This window comes from Corvus hawaiiensis, chromosome 2 (genome assembly GCF_020740725.1).
Source record: "Corvus hawaiiensis isolate bCorHaw1 chromosome 2, bCorHaw1.pri.cur, whole genome shotgun sequence".
NCBI classification, from domain to species: domain Eukaryota; kingdom Metazoa; phylum Chordata; class Aves; order Passeriformes; family Corvidae; genus Corvus; species Corvus hawaiiensis.
Genome location: NC_063214.1, coordinates 57,490,075 through 57,514,158, shown reverse-complemented (window position 1 = coordinate 57,514,158; position 24,084 = coordinate 57,490,075). Strand labels below are relative to the sequence as shown.

Below are 24,084 nucleotides of genomic sequence, written 5' to 3'. Positions count from 1 at the left end.
CAGCCCCTACCTCGCTGCAGACGGCTGGGCCTGGCGAAGGTGGTGGCAGAGGAAGGATGGAGAATTTCCCAGAACACCAGCTCGGGACAGATGCGGTTGCCAGCTAAGCTGGGGCTGCAAACGGGGTGTTGTCTTTTGGGAACAGGGAGCAGTGCTACAGGACCTGGGGCTGCATCCTGTGCCCTGGAAAGCTGCCAAAGGGATGCTCCCACAGAAACATAAACAACGATGTGCCACATGAAGTATCATTTTGCATAGCAAATCCATTAAATACCTAGCTCCTACTGATGGAGTGAAGTATTCCAGTAAGGAAAAGGGTACATGAGTGGCTGTTGCAGTAAGAGGAGTGAAATTCAAAAGGTTTTCAGTTCCTCTGGTATGTTCTTTGAACCTGTGAAGCCCAAGAGAAGCACTTAGACTTGCACATCTGGACAGCCCATGTTAGCCATAAGGAAGTTGTCATCATAGGCATAATTATACTTTTAAGTACACAAAAGGACTATGCACTTAGTTCAGTGTGCAAGTTGGATAAATTCATGCATTTTATGGGGTATGCAAGGCCACATGCAGAGAAGCTCCTTTGCAAACCCTATGTAAGTTTTCAAGAGCTTAAGTTACCTGATTTCAAAAGCACAGATAGGGGAGAAATGGGAATACTCTCTCTTTTTTGATGCTGTATTATAGCCTGATGCTTCCTTTTCTAAATCTCTAAATCTCTTCGCCCTGGCAAAGGCCTTGTACTAAAGTCTTCCACTTTCTCAGCACAATGTATGAGTATTAGGCTCATACAAAAGGCACTGCCTACCGTGAAGTTACAACTTCTGAATTCGGCCCTGTCTGCTTGTACTGTATATTACGTGTGAAATAAGAGTATTTAGAGGGCAAAGAGACACATTTTCACTGTGATATTTTCTTCCATGCAGAGGCCATCCAACTACATGTTATACCTTTGCATGAAATTTAAAAATGCTTGTTCTTGAAACAATTGAAAGACTCTATTAAAAAATGTAAATGCAGTAAGCCAGATCGTGCTTTATTGCCTTGTCATTTCTGTGTTTACCCTATTTATTTCTTAGGAACTGAGATTATGGCTTAGTACAGGCAAAATGGGATGATGGGTCTGATGTGTTTTGTTTGTAGTTTCAGCCTGTGTTCTCATAAATTGGGAAGTTTGTCCCTGCAGTCTGCCAACCTCTGAAAATAAATGGGGTGCATGCAGAGACAAAGAATTCCTCACAGGCTCAACCATTTGGACTGTGATCAGCATGATGCTGCATGGTGCAGCCCTGAGGTGCTAACCAGTGTGAGTATGCCTGGCAGAAGCTGTCTGTGAGTCAAACACAAAAATAGATTTTGGCAGGCAGAGAATGGGACCAGCTCATAATATTTTGGGGGTTAAGCAGTAATGGGCAATTACAGCATATTACTCATGTTGAGATTACAGAAGATGTCTGAATGTAGTGTTGGCTACCAGTATCATCCTGGTACATACACAATTTTCTCAGAGAATATTATGCAAATACTGCAACACCCCTACTGTGATATTAGCTGTACTCTTCTAACAAATGGCATTTTAAGGAGATTTTGTAAATGCCCAGAAATTATGCCCTTGCCAGAGTGCACCAATCCCTGAGCACATTCAGTTGAGAGATTTCTGCTTAGAAACACTTGCTTTTTTCTGTACTGAGGGGTTAAGCTTGCATTCAGAAAGGAACTGTCACAGCACTCTGTCTGAGCAGCTTCATAGAATCAATCATTAAGGTTGGGAAAGACCGCCAAGATCATCAAGTCCAACCGTCACAGCAAAAGCAGGACACTTGCACACTGTCCTAACACCACCTGGATGTTCGTGTTGCCTCGTTTCATCCCCTGTGGTGTTTTGCTTTTGTACTGTTGTTCCAGAGGCAGGAGGCTGTAGAGATTGTGTAAGTGCTCTCTGGTAGCCCAGCCATCATGGTGATGAAGGGTTGTGTGCAAGAGAAGGGCAAGACGTACTTTTGCCAAGAGCTGGGTGGTGCTGATGAAGGGCCTGCATCTCAGTATTCTCACACACAAAATTTCTTCCCACTTCAGAAGATCTGACTGCATATCTTGCCTTTTGTTCTGAATTCTAGGTTGATGCATCTTGTTAGCTGAATTAGAACCCATTCTGGAGCTTTGGAAATTTGGAAAGCTATAGCTTCTGGTTTCTTTCTTGACTGCTAGTATCTTAGCAATTAACTCCAACAGGACACTGCTCTGAGCATGAGGGATTTTTTTAGACAAAGAATTCTTCTCATGGATTGGCATCCTACATCTCGGACCCCTATCACAGCCAGCAACTGGTATATTTGTGTCATATATAGCTGAAAGTGGGAGAGCCAGAGTCTCTTGAGCTCCTAGTATTTCCCTCATCTGAGCACAGAACAAAATGGCTTCACCCAGGCTAATAAACACATCTCAGTGTTTATCCCTGTTAAAACATACCCAAGTTAATTCTTACCCTATATCTATGCTAGCAAATACTCCATTGCATATTCCCAGGCCCTGATCCTCTTAATGCCCATACTAGGCAAATAATTGTTGATGCCCAGGCTCCCAGTAGGTATTATGCAGATACTTCTGTCCAAAACAAGCTCAAATATCATTAGGGGAATAGTTTGCTCAAAGGGTAATTTATTCCCAAACACTGCAGATGAGGCTGCACCAGGGTTAACACTTCACAGCTTGGCTTGGCACTGGTGGTCCTGCATTCTGGTGCATGCATTTACCAGAGTACAAATAGCCTCCAAGCCTGTTATGCAGGCCCTCCACGACTGCAGGTAATCCTCCAAGCACATAAAAATTCTGGAATGTTGTGGCTGTGAGCCTCCAGACATTAGGATTTTTCATGAAGTAATGAGTTGAGAATCTCAATTTTCTTAAAACACAAGAGCTGGTGAAAAATATCTCTCTGGCACTCAGCTGGACTAACATGAAAAACACACCTTAGACTTGATCTGTCTTTGTACCTGTCAAATAGCAAGGAGTTTTAGACAAAGTTTTAATTACTTCCAGCACAAAGAAAAGTTGAAAATGCTGATTGCTGTTAAGGGCTGTGTGTTTCAGCATGTTTCATATTTTCTTCCCAGGGGACAGATCTAAAAGTAGAGTACTCAAGAGCTGAAAAGCAATTATATATTATACAAGATGTTTAAAACAGCTTCAAGGCTATTTTGCCAATCTCTTTTATTATCTTTTTTTTTTTTTTTTAATGAGAGGCTAAAATCTCAGTCTTAAGGACAACTGGCTCCTTTGCTTGCTTCCTTCCAGAGATCTGGCAGGCTGTTGTGCATTCTCTCCTTTCCTTGCAGTTACTAATTTTCTAATTAAGTCTCTGTGCCTGCTCAGAGACTTAAATCAATCAGAACTGATTCAGTCGCCACTGATTGCAGTGGGAACAGGCACAGGCTTTATGGCCAGGTTTGCAGGAAAGCTCAGCATCTATAATTGGGGCCAGGTTTCCAAAGGAAGTGGCAACTGTGTACGAGCCACTACTCTGGGAGCTGCTCCTAACCCTGTTTTTACCATGCTGGCCTCAGCTCTGGATGCAGAACACTTGAAAACTCTGCTTTAGAAACTCGCACTGCCCCAGTCAGTGTAATAGCAACCAAGAGCTGTCAGCAGCCTGGGGAGAGGTGGTTGATACTTGTCCTCTTGTGTGGACAAAGCAGAGGATTTGGTGAGTGGTTGAAGGGGAACATCAAGTCTCTGAGGTCTCAGGGATATGTCTGAAGTGCTCGTGGTAGTAGCAGGGTGAGAGAAGCAAAAGCTGCTCATCCTGAATGCAGGGAGGGGTTGAAGTTCTGGCCTGTGTTGTGTTTTGGTGAACAGTAGGGTGTTTTCTTTGTTGTGTACCCAAGTCATCACCAAGTTGGCCAACTGCTGTCATCAGCAGTGTTGTTTCCAGTGAAGAGTCAGGCTTTCCCCAGACCAAATAGCCTTATATTATTGAGGAACAAGTGTGGCAGTATGTCATCAGCTCTATCACTCATTGCTCAGGGGCCAGTAAAAGGAATCTCGTGCTGTGCCTTATCAGAAGTATAGGTTTGCTTTATCAACAGCTGAGGGCCCTGGGCTCTGGTAGCCTGCAGGGCTTCCCAGGGTCAGGCATGTCCTGGCAAGGAGAGAGGCTGCTGAGTGCCCTCCCAAAGTGAAAAGAATTGGCTGGGAGCAGCAGCTAAACCTGCTGCTAACCTAGTTAATGTCATATATATCAAATAGCTTATGCAAGCTTAAGTGTTTATGATTGTTTTTAAAATAATAGGATGGCTTAGGATACTTTAAAAATAATAAACCCAAAACATTTTAGTTGATATGCATCCTAGAGAATAAATTTTTTAGTCAGTAAAAGATAATTCTGTGATTCCCATGACTGAAAAACTCTTTATGTCTTTATGATGCCTAAAGACATACTTGAATGCATACATGTTTGTTGCTAGGCTGTGGCAGTAACGCAGCTATCGATACTAGCATTTTCTTCAGCTACCTATTTTTCTTCTTACTGCTCTTCTACTGGATCTTACTGTTCTTCCTACCAGCTGTTGGGCAGGAATGCTCACAGGCTTATTGACTCAGGTGAGTCCTGCTACATTCCATTCTTTTGTCTGACTTTTTTTATTCTTCTGCAAATCTTACTGCTTATTAGCATTTTATTCCAGCCCAGTTGTTACCAAATTGCTGATGTTATGTAATATAATGTATCCTCCAAGCAGAGAAACAAACACACCTGCCTACATGGTTGCTGTCTGTTTTGTTCACATGCCAAAGGAATAGTCTGAAGTTTTGTGTCTTCAAGCAGTCTCTGTGCTGTGTAACAGAACCTACACAGATAACGTGAAACTTATCCATACAAAGCTATGGAGCCAAACCTTCCCATGCAAATAAGCATCAGACCTGTTTACTTAAAGTCTTATTTCACCTGTTGGCTAATGCAAAGCTGCATTAGCAATACAAAGAGCAAAAGTAAACAGTGTTAAAAAGGTGTTGTCTACAGCAGCTTGTGAATAAGAGTGCATAGTGGATTTTTTTCCTCTACTGTTTGCATCCTGTGTACTTATTTCATATTGGCACTGAAAGGCTAAATTTTTTTTCCAAAGGACTGAGAATCAAATCCATAAGATATGAGTGAGAGGGACCTTAAAGATCATACAGTTCAAGCGCCCCTGGGGTGTGGGCAGGGACACATTTCATTAGACCAGGTTGTTCAATATTCTTTGCAACTTGCCCTTAACACTTCCAGGGGTGGGGCACCCACAACTTCTCTGGGCAACCTGTTCCAGTGCCTCACTACCCTTACAGTAAGGAATTTTCTCATAATCTCTAGCCTAAACCCACTCTCTTTCAGTTTGAAGCCATTCCTCGTTGTCCTGACACTACATGTTCTTGTAAAAAGTCACTCTCCATCTTTTTTGTAGGCTCCCTTCCACATGCAGGTACCTAACTCACCTGGGCATCAAGAGGACCTTGTAAAAGGAAAGCTTTCTTGTGTGTTGATTTACAGGCCCACAGTTTGCATGTCTCACATTTGAGCTGCTGTACTGTAGCATGGAGAAGGGAATAACGGATTCTTCCTTTGCTTGAGTATTACTAATCATACAGAAGAGTCAGTATGGCTGAGATTCAAATATGTGGGCGAAATCAGTCTCTGATATAACTATTCATCTCAGTGAAACTGCAGCAGGGTTGATTATAATTAGCATGACTGGTAAATGTAAAGTACCTTAATTTTTAGACTGCAGTCACATAGGCTTGTGCACTTACACTCATTTTTATTCAAATGAGACATTTGGTAGAAATTCAGTGTTACAAACACATACATGATTTCTCAGAATTTCATACAATTTGTTCAGAAACCTTGCAATATGACATTGTTCTTTTCAGCAGTTTCCTTGTACTGTGCAACATCAGATGGCACTTGCCAGCCTTTTTTATTTTCCCTCAATACTATACTTTCTAAAAATGTTTTCTGTTTCCTCCTGCAGCTAATACCTGTGGGACTTTCATCTATCCAGTAGTGAACGGGAACCTGAAGAAACCTATGCCAAGAAGTAACAGTTTCAAGTTGCAGTCCTGACATAACAATCCTTTCTGTATTATATGTAGAACGTGCAAGGGTCCTCATTGTGATGCAAAGTCCTATCAACTAGAATTTGGAGAAAATTAATTATCTGAGATTAAATTCAAGATAACTTACAGAAACTGGTCTAGTTTAGAATGTTGTAAAATATATGAGTTATCACCAGTTTAATCTTTGTAGCCCTTTGCCTGTAAAGTCAAAGCATTTAGGATCTTTTACACCAACTGTTCCTATTTCAGGATCTGGGACATTTGAAACAGCTCTTGGCATAAAGAAGCAGAAGCTATTCTAGGTTATTTTTTTTTCTGCACAGTTACCTTATAGTTTTAAAGTCTGATGTCTTGGGACCTCATAAAGCTCAGAGCAAGTGCTCTGTGAGAGAGATCATCTTCTCTGACAGCACAGCGTTCCGGTTTCCAGTCCTGAGAAGATGAGCTCTGTGATATGTCTGATGCTCTTTTTTTCTCTCTTCTTTGGGCCAGCAGGTAGGAGCTGTCTGTGTTCAACATTCAGAGTGAAGGAACAAAACATTGCTTGTCTGTCTGCTGCTTCTAAAATAGCTGTGGAAAGCTACTCTCTAGAGCTTTGGAATCTTATGCCCATTGCTGAAGAAGGTGGAGTAGTGAGAGGACAAATGCACCGTGGACAATAAGCTGTAATGTGTAACTTATTTCATGGCTGCTGTCAGTGCACTTATATGTATGTGTGTAGAGTCAGTGTGTGCACACAGAATTGTCTTTGGTTCTTCATATTATTAGATTTCTGCAGTACTCACAACTAGCAGTGAGGAGGCTATCTAATCCTTTGAAATAATGTGTATTTTTTCCTTTAAATACTGGAACTAGACCTTGCCTTCTCAAGGAGGGGAGATGATTTAACTGAAACTGAGCTGGTTTCCTGCATTGTAGTCAACATTCTGAGTTCATAATAATTAGCTTAAAGGTGCATGCATTTTGTTCAATTTTTCAGAAGACATTTATATTACTGTGGGAAAAAAATGAACATTTTCAATTTGTAATTTTAGCCTGGTGGCAAAATTCAAATTAAACATTTTAAGGTGTAGACTGTATTTTCAGCCGCTTGACCTTTGGGCTGTAATGACTTAATTCCCCCACAGCTGTTTGCTGAGGAGGCACACCTACTTGTGCAGAGACTGAGCATATGTTGGGGACACCACCAGTTTGTGGCAGTTCAAACAGTTGCTGCTTGCAAGTTAAGGTGCTGTGGTCCATGCACATGTTCCTAGCTTACCCCTAAGTGAGATAAAGTGCCTTCAATTAAACTGCTTTAATTTAGGTTTGAGTGCTTCATTTAGCCACTGGGGCAACTTGAGATGAACTATGCAGCTGCTGGTGGGTCAGAAGAGCCACTGTGACTTTGGTGTATCTAATCACATGCCCCAAACCTGCTGTCCCTGCTCCACCCCTGCAAGAGTCCCATCTGCTGAAGGAGGCATTAGCAGTGAAAGAAGGCATGCTTAGATCCCTCTGGGCACAGAATGGATGGCTCCAACAGTTTTTGAGGTGTTGATATTCTCACTTGCATGTGCCATAGCATATTGATGTACACAAGGTAAAGGTTAATACTATCAATGCAGAATTTTTCTTTCTTGGTGATAGCAAAGTATTTTGTTTACTTTGTATAACTTCAAAATATTTCACAAATGTCTTTTGCCTTGTTAATACCTCCTCTATAATTTTGTGTTTGTACCAACCAGGTACTGAATACTAGCACAGTGACTGGGCAGCACTTTCCCAAAATGTCAATGGGTTCTCAAATTTGAAGAATTAATCCTCCATGTCAGACTAGAGAATCAGTCAGTCCTAGCCTCCTGTGAATGAGGCATAGGCTTCAGGTTTACTGTTGTGTGGCTGAAGTTTGGCAAATCATTGCACATCTGCTGAGCTACTGTAACCACACTCTTGAAAGCACATAGCAAACACAAGGCAACATCACTTAGAAATGTCTCTTCTCCTCTGTTCTGAGCTAAAATCACCTCCTATGTGCTCAGATAGGAGCACATCATCACTTGCTGTGAGGTCACTGGAATCAATTCAGACTTAAATCAGGAGTATTAGCCCTTAAATCTTGGTGATTAAGAATGATTTAGCAGCATTTTGCAAGAACAGGGAAATTTATACTGGAGTCTTGTGGGTGGAGCTACTTTCTTGTTAAATTTCTTTTGCATCATCAACTGAGTATAATTTTCTGGTTTTATGCCTGTTCCAAGCTTCTGGGTTAAGTTCCTGTGTAATGACAAACAGCTGCTTTGTTGTATTTGAGTGATGGATGGAATTATGCCTTCTGAAAGGCAATTTCTTAAACACCTTGGGTTCTTAACAAATGAAAGATGCTCTCCACTGAATGTAAAATCCTATAGATCCATTCAGAACTGAACCCTGAAATCCAGGAGCCCAAGGGCTGAGCTACTGAAGTGTTTGGGGTGGGAAAGAGGAATTCTAGTATTTCACCATTGGCAGCAGTTATGTTTCAGAAAAGTGAGGTATCATTAGAGAGGCAGTGGAGAGCACGTGGTGGAGCAGCTCTTTGGGAAACAGAGCCAGTGATTTCTCCCAGATCCAATCTGAGGCCCACAAATAAAAGGAAGGATTTCCACTGGTCACATCTCCCTACATACAACTGTGCATGGCCTAAGTCAGCCAGCAGTGTTAGTAATACCTATTCCATGGATTTCTGAGCAGGAGCAGCCTAGCTGTGACCTTTCCTGAATGGATGCCGCAGAGCAGGGGAATGCTACACTGATGCTGCCATCACGTCAGATTGTTTCACCTTTATCCTACCTTTCCCCTATGCTATCCTATCCTATCCTATACTGTCCTACCTTTATCCTATCCTTCTTTCTAAGATTAGTTTTCTGGAAATAAACAATTCTTAAATCTGGGGCCTGAATTAAAATCCTTGTGCACCAAATTCAGGCTTAGTTGTCTATACAATAGCTGGTGAGATAAATGTTTGTGTTTGAAGACAGGTGGTTCCCACAGATGTTACACTGCTTTCAGCCTCAGTCCCAGGAAGGATGGTTGAGCAGACCCTGTTCAGCTGTGGCATATTGTAGAGCTCTTTTACATATCTCACCCTTTCACAGGCAGTTTATAACCCTTTTGGGTTTCTCTAAAACACAGAATTTAGCTGCATGGGTTTTAACAGACAAAATACACAAAACACACATCTTTTTCCTGTGCCTTGGGCCACCCTCATGCTCATCTAGAGGGGAGCCCCTCCATTTTGACCACATTAACAGAAATGCAAAATAATAATGCAAAAGCAGAAAGAGCACTTTTACACTGCATTCATCAACACACGAAAAAACAATCTACCAGGATCACTTCTGGGCTTGTTCCATTACATGTCACAAAAAAATTGTCTCTGTGCATGCTGCTGCTTTTAAAGCTGCTGCTGCTGCTGACTGAAAAGCTGTTTGCGTTACATCTGTCCATTAAGTACAGATTTCCACAGGTACAGCACCAAGGTGAACAAATCAAATGTACACTCACACCATAACAAGAGAACTGCTGTAATGAGCACCTTCACCTGAAATCCTCACATCCCTGCCCATGTCTTATAGTTGAGTTTTATATTTAAAATAACAAAGTACCACAATCAGTTTTTCTATGAGGTTGATCGCAATGGTTTGATAGTCATCTTTGTGTTAGTGTGCTACTGACAAATTACTGCCATACAAAAAGTGTGTCCCCTGACTGGGAAATGCTGAGCCCTGGCTGAAGCACCGATCTGACACTCAGTAGCTCAGTTCCTTGTTCTGCCAAAGACTTGCAAAGCAGCCTTGGCTCAGTTTGGATGTATTGGACATCTACGGATGTATTCATGCTGTCTGGTTAAGCCACAAAGTTAGATACAGATGCTTCCTAGTCCAAGTTCAGAAGAGACCCAAGGGCCATATTCAGGCTGCCTTTTATACATGCTTGTATTGCTATCATAGCTACTTACTGGCCAGTCTGACAGTGGCCTGAATAGCTCTCTGGTGAGCATCTCAGTTACTGTCAGAGTCCATGCACTATGCAAAGTGGTCTGAATACAACCCTTTGTCTCAGCTCCCTCCTCTATAAAGCAGGGACAATAACAAACCTCAGAAAGACTATGGGGAGATGTTCAGATCCCAGTGAAGAGGACAGCATGGCTACTTTTATAGGCAAAGATGTACTGTGCTATATAGAACTTAAGGGGGAGCTGGTTTTAGAGGAGTTTGCCATCTGCAAGAGCTCGCTCCTGATAAAACATCCAGAGTGGAAAAAGGGATGTAAAAGTTAGCAGGAGTACACCCTGGCACCTGCAGCAGCATTTTTATGTAGACTATGCTGTATTCCAGCATAGCTATTTCCAGACAGCACTGTATTTTGTAATTTCCTCTTGAAGTTGACTGCTATCACACATATACATCATACAACAAAGATGTACACAAGGGTGAATTATTGCCTGTTCTTTGTTGTACACACTTTCCCAAACATCTGGGGATTTCTTTATGTAGCATTTAGTCTTCCTCAGAAGAGAATCTTTGCCTGGAAAAACAGTATATGCAGCAGCTACAAAAGATAAGGAGAAACAGAACGGTGTGGCTAATAATGAGAACACCAACAGCAAAAATGTACAGGGTTTTGTCACAGTAATCCTGAGGCTGATGAAAAGGGGGGATGAAATTTGGCAGATACACAGAAAAAACCCAGTAGTTCCCAAGAATGAACCAGAGAAAGAGGAAAAGGCTGAGGGTTAGATGGATGTAGTACTTGTGAGCATTCTGCCTCCAGGGATACTCGTCGTCATCATCGTCATCAATCACAACAGACTTGGAAAGCAGCTGCCTCATCTTGGTTGAGTCGTACAGCAGGAGAGTCACCTGGAGGCATTGGGGGAGAAAAGGGAGTAAGTAAAGTGGCTGCAGAGAGTCCGAGCACCTTCTGGCCACGGCCAGTCTTTGGGCCAAATAAAATTTGGTGTGGGAAAATGGTGTAAGAGAAAGCTAAGGAGCCACAAATGAGGCAGGTACTGCTGGACAATAATGCATTTTTTCTTATAGTTTATTCACAAGTGGGGCCATATTCTGGAAAAAAATTGCTGATAGAAAGGCTTGAGAACAGATTGTGTAGGGAGATGGCAGCAGCTCCCACACTGGAGACTTTTAAGAACAGATTAGAGTAACTGCTAAATGACTTAAGTAGTGTAGATCCTGCCTTGTAGTGGGTAGATTTATCTCTTCTAACTCTATTTTTCCATGGTTATAAAGTTGAATCAGCTTATATCAAATTATGAAGCATATAGACTATGACTTACACCTCAAAGAAATTGCTTTAGATGCTTACAGTGTACTGTTGTCAAATTTTCTTCAATTAAGTGTCATTTTCCAAGATAGCTCCATTCCTGCCTTCAGTCAAAACTAGCAGAGAAATAGGTGGAATACCATGATGCCAGGTGGTTAGGAAGGTCTGGCATACAAGCAAATGCAGAAAGACTCATCAGTGGTGCTTGGATTTCTCATTTAGTCTTGGCAATACAAAGAACACGGGTAGATTGACTGGGCTTCTCAGTCATGTTCTCTTTCACAGAGTTATATTCTGGGCTCATTTTTCTGCTTGAAGTGAAAAAGGAGAGCACCCCTCATTTTACACTCTTCTTTCTCCAGAACACTGGCCAAGGAGAACCTGTTTGGGTACATGTTTTGCCTGGTTCAGATTTTAGTCCATGTGCCCCATTTTGAATAGGAAAAGCTCAGCAAGAGAATCCAGAGCTTTCTCTTACTCTTCCCTCTAAAACTGTTTGATTATATATAAATGATTACATATTTATTCACAAAACCAACTGGTTTTCTAGCCCAGATGTTGTTACCAGTTTTTGAGAAACACAGTTTAAAGTTCCAGCACCAACATAGGCAAAAAAATGGTGTTTCCACTGATGTCTCACATGCAGCTGAGCACACAAACTGACAGGCTTGCTCAAACCACCTTCTCAAATGAACATTTATTTTACACAGACTCGTGAGACACAGGAAGGATAAACCTACCTGGCCAGTAGGTCTGAGGTTTCTGCATGGGGGTACCTGTTGCTGGACCTGAAGCCTGCTGCAGCCCATTTAGCTTTCAGCTCAGCACGCAGGCAGCTGCCTGTACTCACTCACGTTCCATCAAGCTCAGCAATGGGAATGGGGTTAAATGGCAGATGAGTATTGGGTTTGAGGCAGTCAGAGAAACCTCCCAGGGAGATTTATGAATCTCAACTGCATCTAAGTAGTTCACGGAAAGTGCATTTAATTCTTATGGATATTGCCTTCCCAAGCTGTGATTGAAGAAATTGCTGGCAGTCACTCACATTGTTATGAGCTGCTGAATAGACATTTATGGAGCAGCATGGCATGAATTCAACAGGCCTCTCTGGGTGCTCTAGAATGGTTCAGTTGCCTCGGTGAACAGTCACCACTGCTTTTTAAAAGACTGGAGATGGTAAAGAAATAGATGAGGAGACTACAGACTGCACAGATATGGGCTAGAATGACTTGCCATTAGATAATGTCCATCACAGGACAGCATCCATTCAGACTTCATCCTGCACCCATTCTCTGACCTTTTAACTTTCAGAGCTCAAGTGAGTGCACTGCTTGATGAAGTCAGTGCAGCCCAGTGAACATAACAGAGGGCAGAGTTCAGATGGGCGAGAGACTCGAAAATGGCTACAGACCAAGGGCTGAGATGACCCGTGAGTGAAGCTAATCAAGTTCTAACTAAATGCATTGCCAAACTGCAAAATAAGCAGTCCTGCTGTCAACTGAAGTAAAATTCAAACCATTATTTGATGTCAGTATGAATATTAACTGATCGATTTGCCATTTTATTTATAGTGAGAAAAACTGACTTTAAACCAGAAATAGCTAAGAACCAGTCAACATTTTTAATGAAAGCTTCAATCCACTAGCCTCAAAATTTCCTTTCAGTTCTGTTCTAATCTTTTCTAAACTATTATTAAATGAACCTTTGATTATACAGATAAGTCCACTGGTGTGATCGAATGACTAAGCACTTGCCAGTAGAACTCACAACATGGCAAATTCCTTGTAACAAGATTAAGGACTTTCTTTTTTTCCCCATTTTCTTATTCACTGACCAAAGGTCCTCGGAGGGCATGATTCATAGGCCAGTGATGTACTGTGGTTTGCGTGGGTTACCACTGTGAAAGAGTGCAGTGGATGCAGAGACCTTTAGAGGAGTATTTTTTCCCCTTTCTTTTGGTCCTGGCAAAGAAAAGAGGCTAGAAATGTTATGGCAAGGCTCTTCATGCTCCCTAGCAGCGACTTAACACCATATGCAAAGAGACTGTCAGAACAGGGGGATCCTTTAGAGTTATGTAGAGTTATATCTTTATAGTGACCAGGGTTTATCACAGGTATGAGGGTGTGTCTACTTGTCAAGCTGCCAGACTCTGCCTCAGCAAAGATACAAGTGAGCACAGTCCACTAGAAGACAGGTAGTTTTGGTTAGAAAATGCTGCATCTAGATTAATAAGCCCTGCTGTGTTGCAGGGATATATTTACTCTGGAAGGAAGTGATTCTGCTGCAGTCATTTACTTCTGGCCAGGTCAGAGTGGGAGTAAATTGTACTTGTGAAGGACTATGTACAAACACAAGTAGTTTTGTAGTATTCTCAAAGCACGGAGAATAATTTTTTGTCCTCTCTGTATGAAAATAATGGAGAAAGATTTTACATGCTTGGAGGATTTCTTGTGGAAAAAAGGACCCCATTTACCACAAGCATTCATGTTAAGTAGTCATTTCCCTCAGTAGGGATGGTAGCACAGATGCTGTGATGCAGGAGAAAGTCACACCACAGTGTGTGGGACAATGCTGAGCTCATTAGCATCTCACTTGACTGATGGGTGCTTTTAGTGCTGGAACAAGCACAGTCCAATCCTGCTAGCTCTCCAGTACTGGGTGCATGTGGCTGTCTGGAGCTATCACTATGTCTTAACTAGCAAGTCAAAGTCAAGTCACACAAAATATTTTTCACCCACAGAAGGCACATTACCTTTAAGCTGCCAATCACGCCACCCACCAAGAGATATAAGGGAATCAGTGGCTGAACTGGGCAATCTTCCAAAAACTTCATTCCTGAATGGCAAAAATGAATGTTATCTCAAGTGATCAGATTTTGCAACAAGCTGTACAGTGAAAACTATAGATGCTGTAAGTGAAGTGTAGTGCTTACACCCAAGACTTGTATCTGGTGTCTGTTGAAATGGGGGCTGAATTAAAAGGGGTTTGCACCTCCCACTACAGGAGTGAGGGCCATGAACAAGCAAAAGGCAGGAGAAGGAAGAGAGAGAGCAAAGTCAAAACCAGCATTACTATTTTCTGGCATTACTGTTTGGAGCCACATATAGAGGTCATTAGCTTCAGCCACAGCTCTTTGTTAAATGAACCATTGACTGAGCTGGACAGGAAATTTTCATCAGTGGTAGAAAATTCACTGAAAATCAAAACTATGAAAAGAAGAAATTCTGGTAAGCTTCCCCAGGATTTTCCTGCTCATTAGTTCCTATGAATGTGGCATGTTCCTGAGTCAGATGCCTGGAAGCTTGGGAGCCAATACCCGGGGGAGCACCTGGAACCATTTTAGCATTCCAGGCAGCTGATAGGGAACTGTCAAAACTCAAGTTTCCAAGCTGTTTGGGTTGCTGGAGGATAAAAGCATTGGTTGTTATGGAGCTGGGGATCCTGGCAACCCTCAAATCTACTGCAAGAAAGGGAAAGCTGGATAAGTTTTAGGGAAGAGAATGTATGGCTGTGTGAGGATGTTGCTGGTAATAGAGACTGAAGCTTGTGATACAGGTCTGTGGCAGTGAAAGTCATCTGTCCAAATATAGATGTCTGCAATGCAGGCATCCATATGTGAACTAGTTTTCTAGACTCTGTATTGACTCTGTCAATAGGGAGAAATAGGCACTTGTAAAATTCATTTATCCCAAGATAGGCATTTGAAATGGGTGGGGTGAGTTGGTCCCTGAAAGTGCTTCTGTCTCTCCATGGCCACACAAGGAATCTAGACAGCCAGCTGTAGGTACCTATAAGTTGGCTGGGATGAATCCCCCGCCCAAGGCTCTTACCCAATGGCATCTTCAGAAATTTTAAACAGCTCATTACGCTATAATTTTATTGGTATTGATCCCATATTTCAGAATATGGAACTTTGACTGATCAGTTGCAGAGGGTAGAAAGGATTTTCTGTTTTCTTCTGGCTGTATAGTTTTCAAGGAGATATTCTGACTTTTCTCTGAAAAATTTGGGTTACCTAGTTGCAGGATACTGAAAGGAATGTGCTGGTCTTAGTGCTAAACATCTCAGGTGGAATGTCTTGCCTCCATTTTCAAAACTACACTGAATAGGAGGAATTAGGAAAGAAGTACCAGTGGTTTTGGTTTGGTGTTTTTTTGTTGTTTCGGGGGTTTTTGGGTGGTGTTTTGTCTTTCCTTTTCTATAGCTGTAATCCTCTTCAGCTCATCAATTTGCCCACCGAGTCCACTGCTATTGCTGGTCCAGAACTTTGCTGATGGCCTGAACCTCTCCTGCACTCTTTGCATAGCATAATACAGGGGTTCTGGATTGTGGTTGCTTGCTACAGGTCTGACTTCAGTCATAGGACATGGGGCAGGGTTTTGTGATCTGCAGTTTTGTAATCCCCTGTGTGTCAGGTCTGTGGAGTTCAGCGCACTCTTTTATATGAAGTATATATTACCAACCTCTATAGAAATGAAAAAAGGTGCACTTAAACGGATTTCGACTCTCTCCTCTTTCGTTCTTATTACAAAGCTGTAAGTTGTTGTCCATTTTGCCACTATGTAATGCTGAGACCTGCTCAGACTCCCAGCTTTACAGGAGTGGGCAGCAGGGAAATTGTCACAAATTACATCATGTTCATCAGAAAACTGCTGCCAGGGCTTCCAGAGTCCTTGGCCATCTAATAGCCTGCCACAAAAGCAGCTGGCCAGGGATCACTGGGAATATATTTCAGTTTAGGAACCTAGTCAATTTCTATTTCCAATGTGTTACTGAGATTTCTATTTGAGGGAATAAAAAAAAAATTAAGGAAAAAATGCCTTTCTTTTTTTCTCATGGAGCTATGATTCCCTTTCCCAGACAAATCTATTATGGAGTCCTTTCATATACATAACATGACATCAGTCAGTCTTGGGAAGGATTTGAATGACAGACAGTGGCACTCTGTAGGTTTTGGAAGAACACTGCAGACAGATACGACAGCGAAAGAGTAGGTCAAAGCGGGTGATACAGTAGTAACTTTAAAAATACACCCCAAGGTGTGAATAGAAAATACGGACCCACAGTTGACAGATGGGCACTGGTATTTGTTACAGTGAAATCAGTGAATGTGCCAATCAGTTCTCACACAGCATGTGTTTGATTTATCTGGGAACACCAAAACGAGTAGGAAAGCATCAGTGCTAGCTCTTCTTTCCCATAAGCAAAAGATATGTTCTCCTTCCACTGCTAGAGATGAAATATATGGACCATGAGAGATCAAAGCTCTGCTTCTACTGTAGTACTGCCTGCAAGCCAGAGCCATCTGTGGTTCAGAGTGAAAAGCAATTGAACCTGACCACAGCACAGACCAGCACAGGAGTCCAAATGAATGGACCAAAGATCTTTGCAAGATCAGACACAGCCTGCACAGTGTCCAAAGGGAAAAAGGAGGTGGGAGGCTTGGGAAAGCAGAGGTACTTGCACATTTTACCTCTTGGCTACCACAGAACAACACTCCAGCGTGATCCAGGACACAGAGTCCAGCAAGTGGAGAGAGCACTTGTGAGCAAACAGGACATGAGCATCTCTACAGGCACCATTTGGGGCAGTGCTCTGGCATGGCCCACAGCGGATTGCTACCAACCAAGTGTCCTTGTGACACGATTATCCATGAGATGAGAGGCCAGGACAAAAGAAAATCAGTACATCATTGGCCTCTTTTTAGCTGCTTTATTCTTCTCAGCTGAAAACAGCTGAAGTGCACCCCATAGGAAAGGAGGGCTGCTGTACAGCAAGGCTGATCTGGTGTTTGGTGCCCTGTCCATGACTTTTATTCTAATGGGAGGTGGAGAACACAATATGCCAGGCCATTTTCAGGTGTTCCTTGTGGATGGCTGCAGCTATCATCACTTAGCACAGACCTCAGTCAAGCCCTGACTGTGGGCCTTACACTTGGATCTAGGTGCTGCAGAGAATTTATCTCAAAGTAATTGCTTTTCGGCACCATTTTATCAGAAAGCTTATCAGCAAATCAGAGGACTGGCTGAAGGACTGAAATACAAGGAAAGATTGTGTTGAACAACTGCTAAAGCACGAGACTGGCTCCTACATAAAGGCACGGAGAATAGGCTTCAGACAACTCTCAGGAGCATTAGAGATTTGAGGAAATATTTGGTGTAGTTATGAGTGTAAGAAGTAGTACTGGGTTAAATTTGAACAGGGGGCAATTTAGACTGTTTATTGAAAAAACCATGTCATCAGCTTTCAAATGTGATTTAGCTGCCCTTGGGGAATTCTGTATATAAAGGTACTCTGGACAACATACAAGAATGCATTGTTGAGAGTAATCCTTCACTGTCCTGGAAACCAAAAAAAAAAAAATTAAAATAAATCTCTATGTCTTTGGAGTGTTAAGTGAAAAAAGGGATCATCTCTGCCAGTAAAAATGAAAAAGCTGCTAAACAATCTATGGCTTAAATGATGTCACAAGTCTGCAGCTTGGAAAATATGCTGAGTCCTTTTCATGTATCTTGAATTATACTGTAATTTACAGCATTATCAAATTTTAAGAGTGTATAATGTTAGCGTGTAATTATTACCAGGGCTGCCTGTTACTCATCTCTGAGTTTTAACAAGTATTATATCTCACAGTTTTCCTCTGCAGGAAGCAAGAGCCAAAATGACTGGAGGCACATCAGCAAGTTTTTTTTCTGAAATCATGGTAACAGAATATTATCAGAAAATCATAGGGTTTTTCTTGGATAATAAATATCAGCATTTTCCTTGACATTTCATTTTCCTAAAAATGCCTTTGCTGATATGGAGCTGCAGGAAACCAATATCCTCTGACAACACTATATTACAGTGACATTATCTCTTAATTTCAGTAAATTGTGGGGGAAAAAAGGGCTCTGTATCTGATGGAGGAGATATCCAGAGCTCCAGGCTAATATCTTACCCTATACTTTCCACTGTCTACTGATCTTAAAGGTATTATGATATATTCCTGGGAAATTATATTTATAAGTGGTCAGATTCCAGCCCTGGATTCATTTCCAGGAGGCAGGATGTCAATATGCATGGAAGCCGTGCCACATTTTGAATTATACCTTCCCATCCCTATTTCACAGTTCAGGCATCTTCAGCCTGGGGAAAAGCTAAAGCTAGAATCTTCTTAAGGGATAAATAGCAATCTTAAGTCATGGATAGTTATAAGAGCTGAAGTGTTGAGATGTAACAGTTTGGTCCATTTCCCTACTTCCTAACTGCTCCTTAATCCCTTATTAGAACCCCCTAATTCCTAATTAGGACATCCTAATTGGAATCCCGCCATAGTCATCAGTGGTGCTTTGAAGGCCCCAGATAAAGGGAATAGCACCAACCTTTAGCTGAACACTTATGTGGGTTTGGATAACCATCCATGCCAACGGGCCAGGTGTCCCAGCTGCCTTAAAAGTCACCTAATCTCAAGGCAGACACCAAAGAGAGGATGTGGAACTTTCACTGTCAGGAACATCCATTTCCCTTAACAGCCTGCAAGGACAACACACGGAGCTCAGCCTGGCTGTGGATACACACAGTCCAAGTCTAAGTGGGATGCATCTTGCCCACAGCATCTGCATGTAGAGTTCATTTGGACCATCTTTCATGAATAATGAGGCACAAGATAAGCAGCTTCTCGAAGACAAGGGCTGTTGAGGACTTTGAATTCAAAGTGATCTGGATACACTGGAAAAAGGCATTCAAACCCTACGAGATGAAAACTCATAGAGCTGAACACTGCTTGTCGGGAAGGAAACTTCAATGTAAATAAGAAATGAGATATGTCTGATAGGGAGCAGCACTGCCAAAAACCATCTGGGCTTACAATGCACCACAAACTAAATTGGAGGAAATGGGTTGGTGCAGGGAGACCATGTTTCAGTTTGAGGTGTGTTTGCAGAAATCCTGCATGTTAAACAGAGGAGCTAATTACTCTGCGCTGCTCATTCCTCAGGTCTCAGCTGGAGGCCTGTGTTACATCTTTCTTTTTTTTATAAGGAAAAATACTTACATTGGCCAGAGGCCAAAGGTGGGAGGGAAAAATGAAAAAAAAAAAAAAAAAGCTACAGAAACAGTGACCTGTGAGGTCAGGATGAAAGAATTAGGTTTTTAAGACCTCTGAGGAAAAAAAAGAGAAGATGGAGCAGGGTTATAATAGCAGCCTTCAAACAGTTCAAAGGATCTCTTGAGTAGGACAGTGACCAATCTGTTTTGTGACCACAGTGGGCAGGACAGGCTGTAATCTGTTTAATTTGCCATAGGGAAGATTTAGGTTGGATATGGGGAAAAATACTTTGTCTTTGAGAGCAATAAAATGTTGAAATAGCCTCCTCGGGAAGCCATGGAATTTCCTTGAGCAAGGGCAAGTCAGACATCTGTCAGGGATGCTGTGAGCATGCAAGCCTGTCTGAAAGCAGAGGTGGACTGGTGTGTCTACTGATGTTTCTCAAGTGGGGTTCACAACCCATATGGAGGATTTGAAAGGCCCAAAGGGAGCAATGAAATGTTAAAGAAAAAATAAAAATCTATGTTAATGGAAAGGGAAAGGTGATGCTTAAGAAAAGAGGGGCCTTATGCAGTTTAAAAATGTATAAAATTCTGCAGCTCAAAGGATTTTCCTTTCTTAAATATTTGATCTTGAAATGCTACTCACAAATCCAGCTTTCAAGGGGTTATACAGAGACGGATCAGCCAAAAACCAGGTCTGACTTTCAAAAAGATGGAGAAATAGCAGCCTACAGCATCTCTTTTTCCTTTCCAGCATTATGCTTCTACAATTTTTTGCAGTGTATTTAATACAGAGGGATCCTGATTAATGAAATCTTCTCACGTGTCAGATTCTGAACTTCCTCCCCCAGACTAAGCTGAGTTTTGAGGTAAAACACATTGGAGGGGCTCTTGAGATAAACAGGGTCAGAATTCAAGTACTCCTTCCTCCCTCATATAGAGTGTGGGCTGGGGTTCTGTACCAAGTCAGAGGTTTAACAGTTGGAAACTCTGAATTTTACAGCTCCTTTCTTCCACCAGATGTGTTACCCTGCCACACAGTGCCAGGAAGTTCCTGTTTTCAAATTGCTTAAGTAGTCAACTTACCTATAAAAGTCATGGACAGTGGTAAGGCAAGGAAAGCGAGAAGCCCAAATATAAAGCATGCTGTGAAGGAGAAAAGAAAGGCAGAGTTATTTGGGCTACTTTAAATTTAGAGACCAGCATTTCCATCCAGTTCTTTACAGATGCTCTGTTTTCAAACAATTGTATAGGAAGAAATGCAGTGCATTTGATGGGGTGGGAATATCACATCTGTAGTGCAATATTTGTGGTGATGGGACCAGCACATTTTATCACTTCCAGGGTGCAGTGAGAGACACAAACTGCTTTTGCAGCTACTACTTGCAGCTTGTCTTATTGCAAGGGCAAGGAGTCAGTCACTGCTGCCTTATCCTGCATCCTCTTCAGAGGCACTGCCAGGCGTCTGTGCAGTAACAAGTAATTTTGCATCAGCTAATCCATGGCAACTGATGAGCCATATCTGTTTGCTAAGCAAATAGCAGTTTTAATGCCATTCCACTTAGTTTTCACTGATAGCTAAATAAACTGTCTTTATTACAGATGTGAATGGCTTCTGGCTGGTCTAACTCCCTGACCCAGCTTAGCTCATGAGCACAAAGGCGGCAGCCCTGCTGCAAGGAATGGGATTTGTCTTTGGGATAAATCAGCTTAAACTGCATGGAAGGATGCTCTTAGGGATGCACATAGACTGTCCCTGCAGGTGAGTGGACCTGAGGTGCTTGCTTACTCCCTAGAGAGCTGCTGGTGTATCTGAGCCCAGATATTTTCCCAGCACAGCCTGGTGCTGCAGAGGATGAATGCTTACCTTCACGGAAGGTGAAGGACAAGTGTCAAGAGGTGAGTGAGGGTGAGTGTCAAGAACAGTGTGAGCAGCCTGTCTTACAAGAGCTGTCACCTGTGTGCTTGATCATGAACCCTTGGCAACATTAAAGTGAAATGCTGCATTGCCAAATGAGAGTAAAATATAATGAGGACATTCTGTGGCAAGTGTCCCTGCAGAGCCCCTCCAGAAATGGCTCAGGCTGCAAGTGGGTGCCTAAAGATGCCAAAGGGCAGGTGGGCATAGATTGCAGAGGGGCTGAGAAGAGCATGGATATGAAAGGGAGTAGGATGTCTCCATGGAGGCTTGTGAAAAACATCTTGGAGCAAGTATTTGGGGTTGGTTTGGGAGCTGCCCTTTCGCTGGGCAAACTGTGTCACACAGTTCCCCATGCCAGAGAACTGCAACCTCTGCAAGGCACATGGTGTCCTCCTGGCCATGCAGGAGCAGGGACACAGCCAGCACACTGCAGACAGTGCCACTCCGGGAAATTCTGCAGCACTGCCAAAATATCACCCTCAGGCTGCCTGAGAGAAAAAGGGCAGCATCATTGCCTCCACTTTACAGAAGGAGAAACAGAGAGAGGACATAGCAGCAGCATCAAAATTCAGAGCAGATCCACCAGGCGTTCTGACTCGCAGACACTTTTCATGGGAACACACCATCCCCCACAGACTGCTCGTGTTTTCTCCGCAAAGGACCAGGATCTTACACTTCAGCGCTTGAGAGACATCTTTCTCAGAAGTACCATGTTTGTTATCTCTATGAATTGGGAGAGACTGAGGTTATTTCGAGCTGAAGAAAGCACTTCTGTTCCTTTGTGTAGCCCCCTCCTCCTTTCCCTGTCGGCCGGTCTCTCTCTCTCTCTCTCTGTCGTTTTTGCTCAGACTCCTATCTCTTGAATGCTGCACAGTACAGAAATTCTTCCTCTGTTTGAACAGTGTCCTACACTTGACTAAGCTCTTTCAACCACTGACAGCCTCTCATTAGAACAACTCACCCTAGAGCCTCCCTTTTCACCACACGTCACATTTTGTGCTAGCTCCTCTTGCTGTTATGTTATCTAGGCTATTCTTTCATATTAAGAAGTGATGGTATTATAGCTGAGTTGGGCTTCCAACATCATTTGTGGGCAAACAGTGCCCACAGACTGGGTAACACATTTATCTGGTGCCCAAAGGGGTGCAGTTCAGGCCTGCGGGCATTGCCTGGTGTTGCCACGAGTCCTGTCATCGCAGCGCAGCCCTCGGAGCGATGTCACCCCTCTGCCTGTGGTTCGTAGCTGTCTCTTGTCCCTGCCCTTGCTGCACGGGAAGTGCTCAGGAGCCCGGGAGGAGGAGGAGGCATCATGTAATTTGTTAATTGTGCAGCCGTGTTCTGCCTGACCCCGGGGAGGGACGCTGCAGTAAGCTCTAGAAAAGGCTCAGGGGGCTCGTGTGCATGTGAGGCTGCACATCTGGCACACAGGTGTCCGAATTTGTTTGTGTCTGACATCTACCCAATGGCCCGATTTTGGAGGGGAGAAATGGGAGGTAGAGACCACTCAGAGCTCAAGAGAAAAAGATAATGGTTCATTAATTCTGCTCCCAAGGCAGTCGCTGGGAATGTATTTACTCATTATCTCCCCATTCAGCTACAGCCTCTTAGGTCTCGAATTGGAGGGGCAGATGCGTAGTCTGGGAAGGCTTCCAGATCCATGTTTAACAAAGTGAGACTCTTCAACAATTGCCTACACAACTGGCAGGGCTCTGCAGCCACTCTCAGTGTCGCTAGCAGCATGAAAGACTGATTTTCCCTAAATGTGTGGGGGTTTCACAGAAATGCTGCTCAGTTGGGATACACGCAATCTCTGCCTGGATTTGTCTGGGCTGTGCTGCCCCGTTCTGGTCCGAAGACAAATTACTCCAGAAAATGGTATTTGCCGCAGGGTAGCACAGCTCAGCAGAGAGGACGCTGCTGTGTAGGCAGGTCCACATGTGGGGCTTGTGGTATTTTTATGTCGGCGATATCACCTCACAGGCTGGTCAGAGAAGCCCCTGGCCCTATTCCTGGAACAAGTAGCAAAAAAGGGCCGGTAGTCTCTAAAAACACAACACAGTGAGGGAAGTGTTTCCAGACAGGGCTCGAAAGGATATCTGCTCCATCAAGCTGGTGCCAGGGCATCAGGCAGGAGAAGTCACTGCTCTGTATCAGCAGGGCAGCCCCTGCTGCGGCACTGGTGAAGTCCTGCTGTGGGAATCCTAACGTGCCGGGAAATGGATGAAGGGAAGAGCTCATGTCTGGGATCACAACAGAGGAAGAAGAGAACAAGTGGCTGAGTATCTTGCACATTCCTTGAAATCTGTGGTCACAAAAATCAGATCAGTGGGTGCAGGTTTTGTGTCTCCTGCCCAGCAGTACAGTCAGCTGATATAAATCTGCTGGTTAGCTGAGTTCCTCTCTCCAGGGTCTCCCCACAGAAGTAAACGCACTTGAAATCACTGTTGACATTTTGGTTGTATGCCATGGTCTCTCTTCTGTCTGATGCCTGAGCCTTTGCATCCTCCACAGCCAGCCCCTGCACTGCAGCTCTCCTCCTCCCAGTCCTCTGCCACTCCCTTGTTGACTGTCCCCACTAACGTGCCTGGCCTCAGGGCACACAGCCTGATGTCCTCTGGCATTTCCTTGGGATCTGGAGGCAGTATTGGAGGGACACCAATTCACCTGTGGGCTCCTCAAAGACTTTATTTTGCTGCCACGAGTTTTCCAAGCACTTGGAAGTTTCAGATCAGCTCAGGCTG

General features: G+C 43.1%; 1 protein-coding gene across 3 annotated transcripts in view; it reads right to left on the bottom strand.

The window, feature by feature from the left end:
* DHRS12 (dehydrogenase/reductase 12) overlaps positions 1-24,084 on the bottom strand; it is an 81,201-nt gene that overhangs the window by 49,560 nt on the left and 7,557 nt on the right. For all 3 annotated transcript variants that reach the window (XM_048295215.1, XM_048295218.1, XM_048295216.1), the window contains 4 exons: positions 20,509-20,568; positions 14,144-14,226; positions 10,861-10,970; positions 11-391 (listed from right to left, as the gene is read on the bottom strand). In XM_048295215.1, the coding sequence (XP_048151172.1) occupies positions 11-391; positions 10,861-10,970; positions 14,144-14,226; positions 20,509-20,568 (634 nt within the window). The remainder of the gene's footprint in view (positions 1-10; positions 392-10,860; positions 10,971-14,143; positions 14,227-20,508; positions 20,569-24,084) is intronic.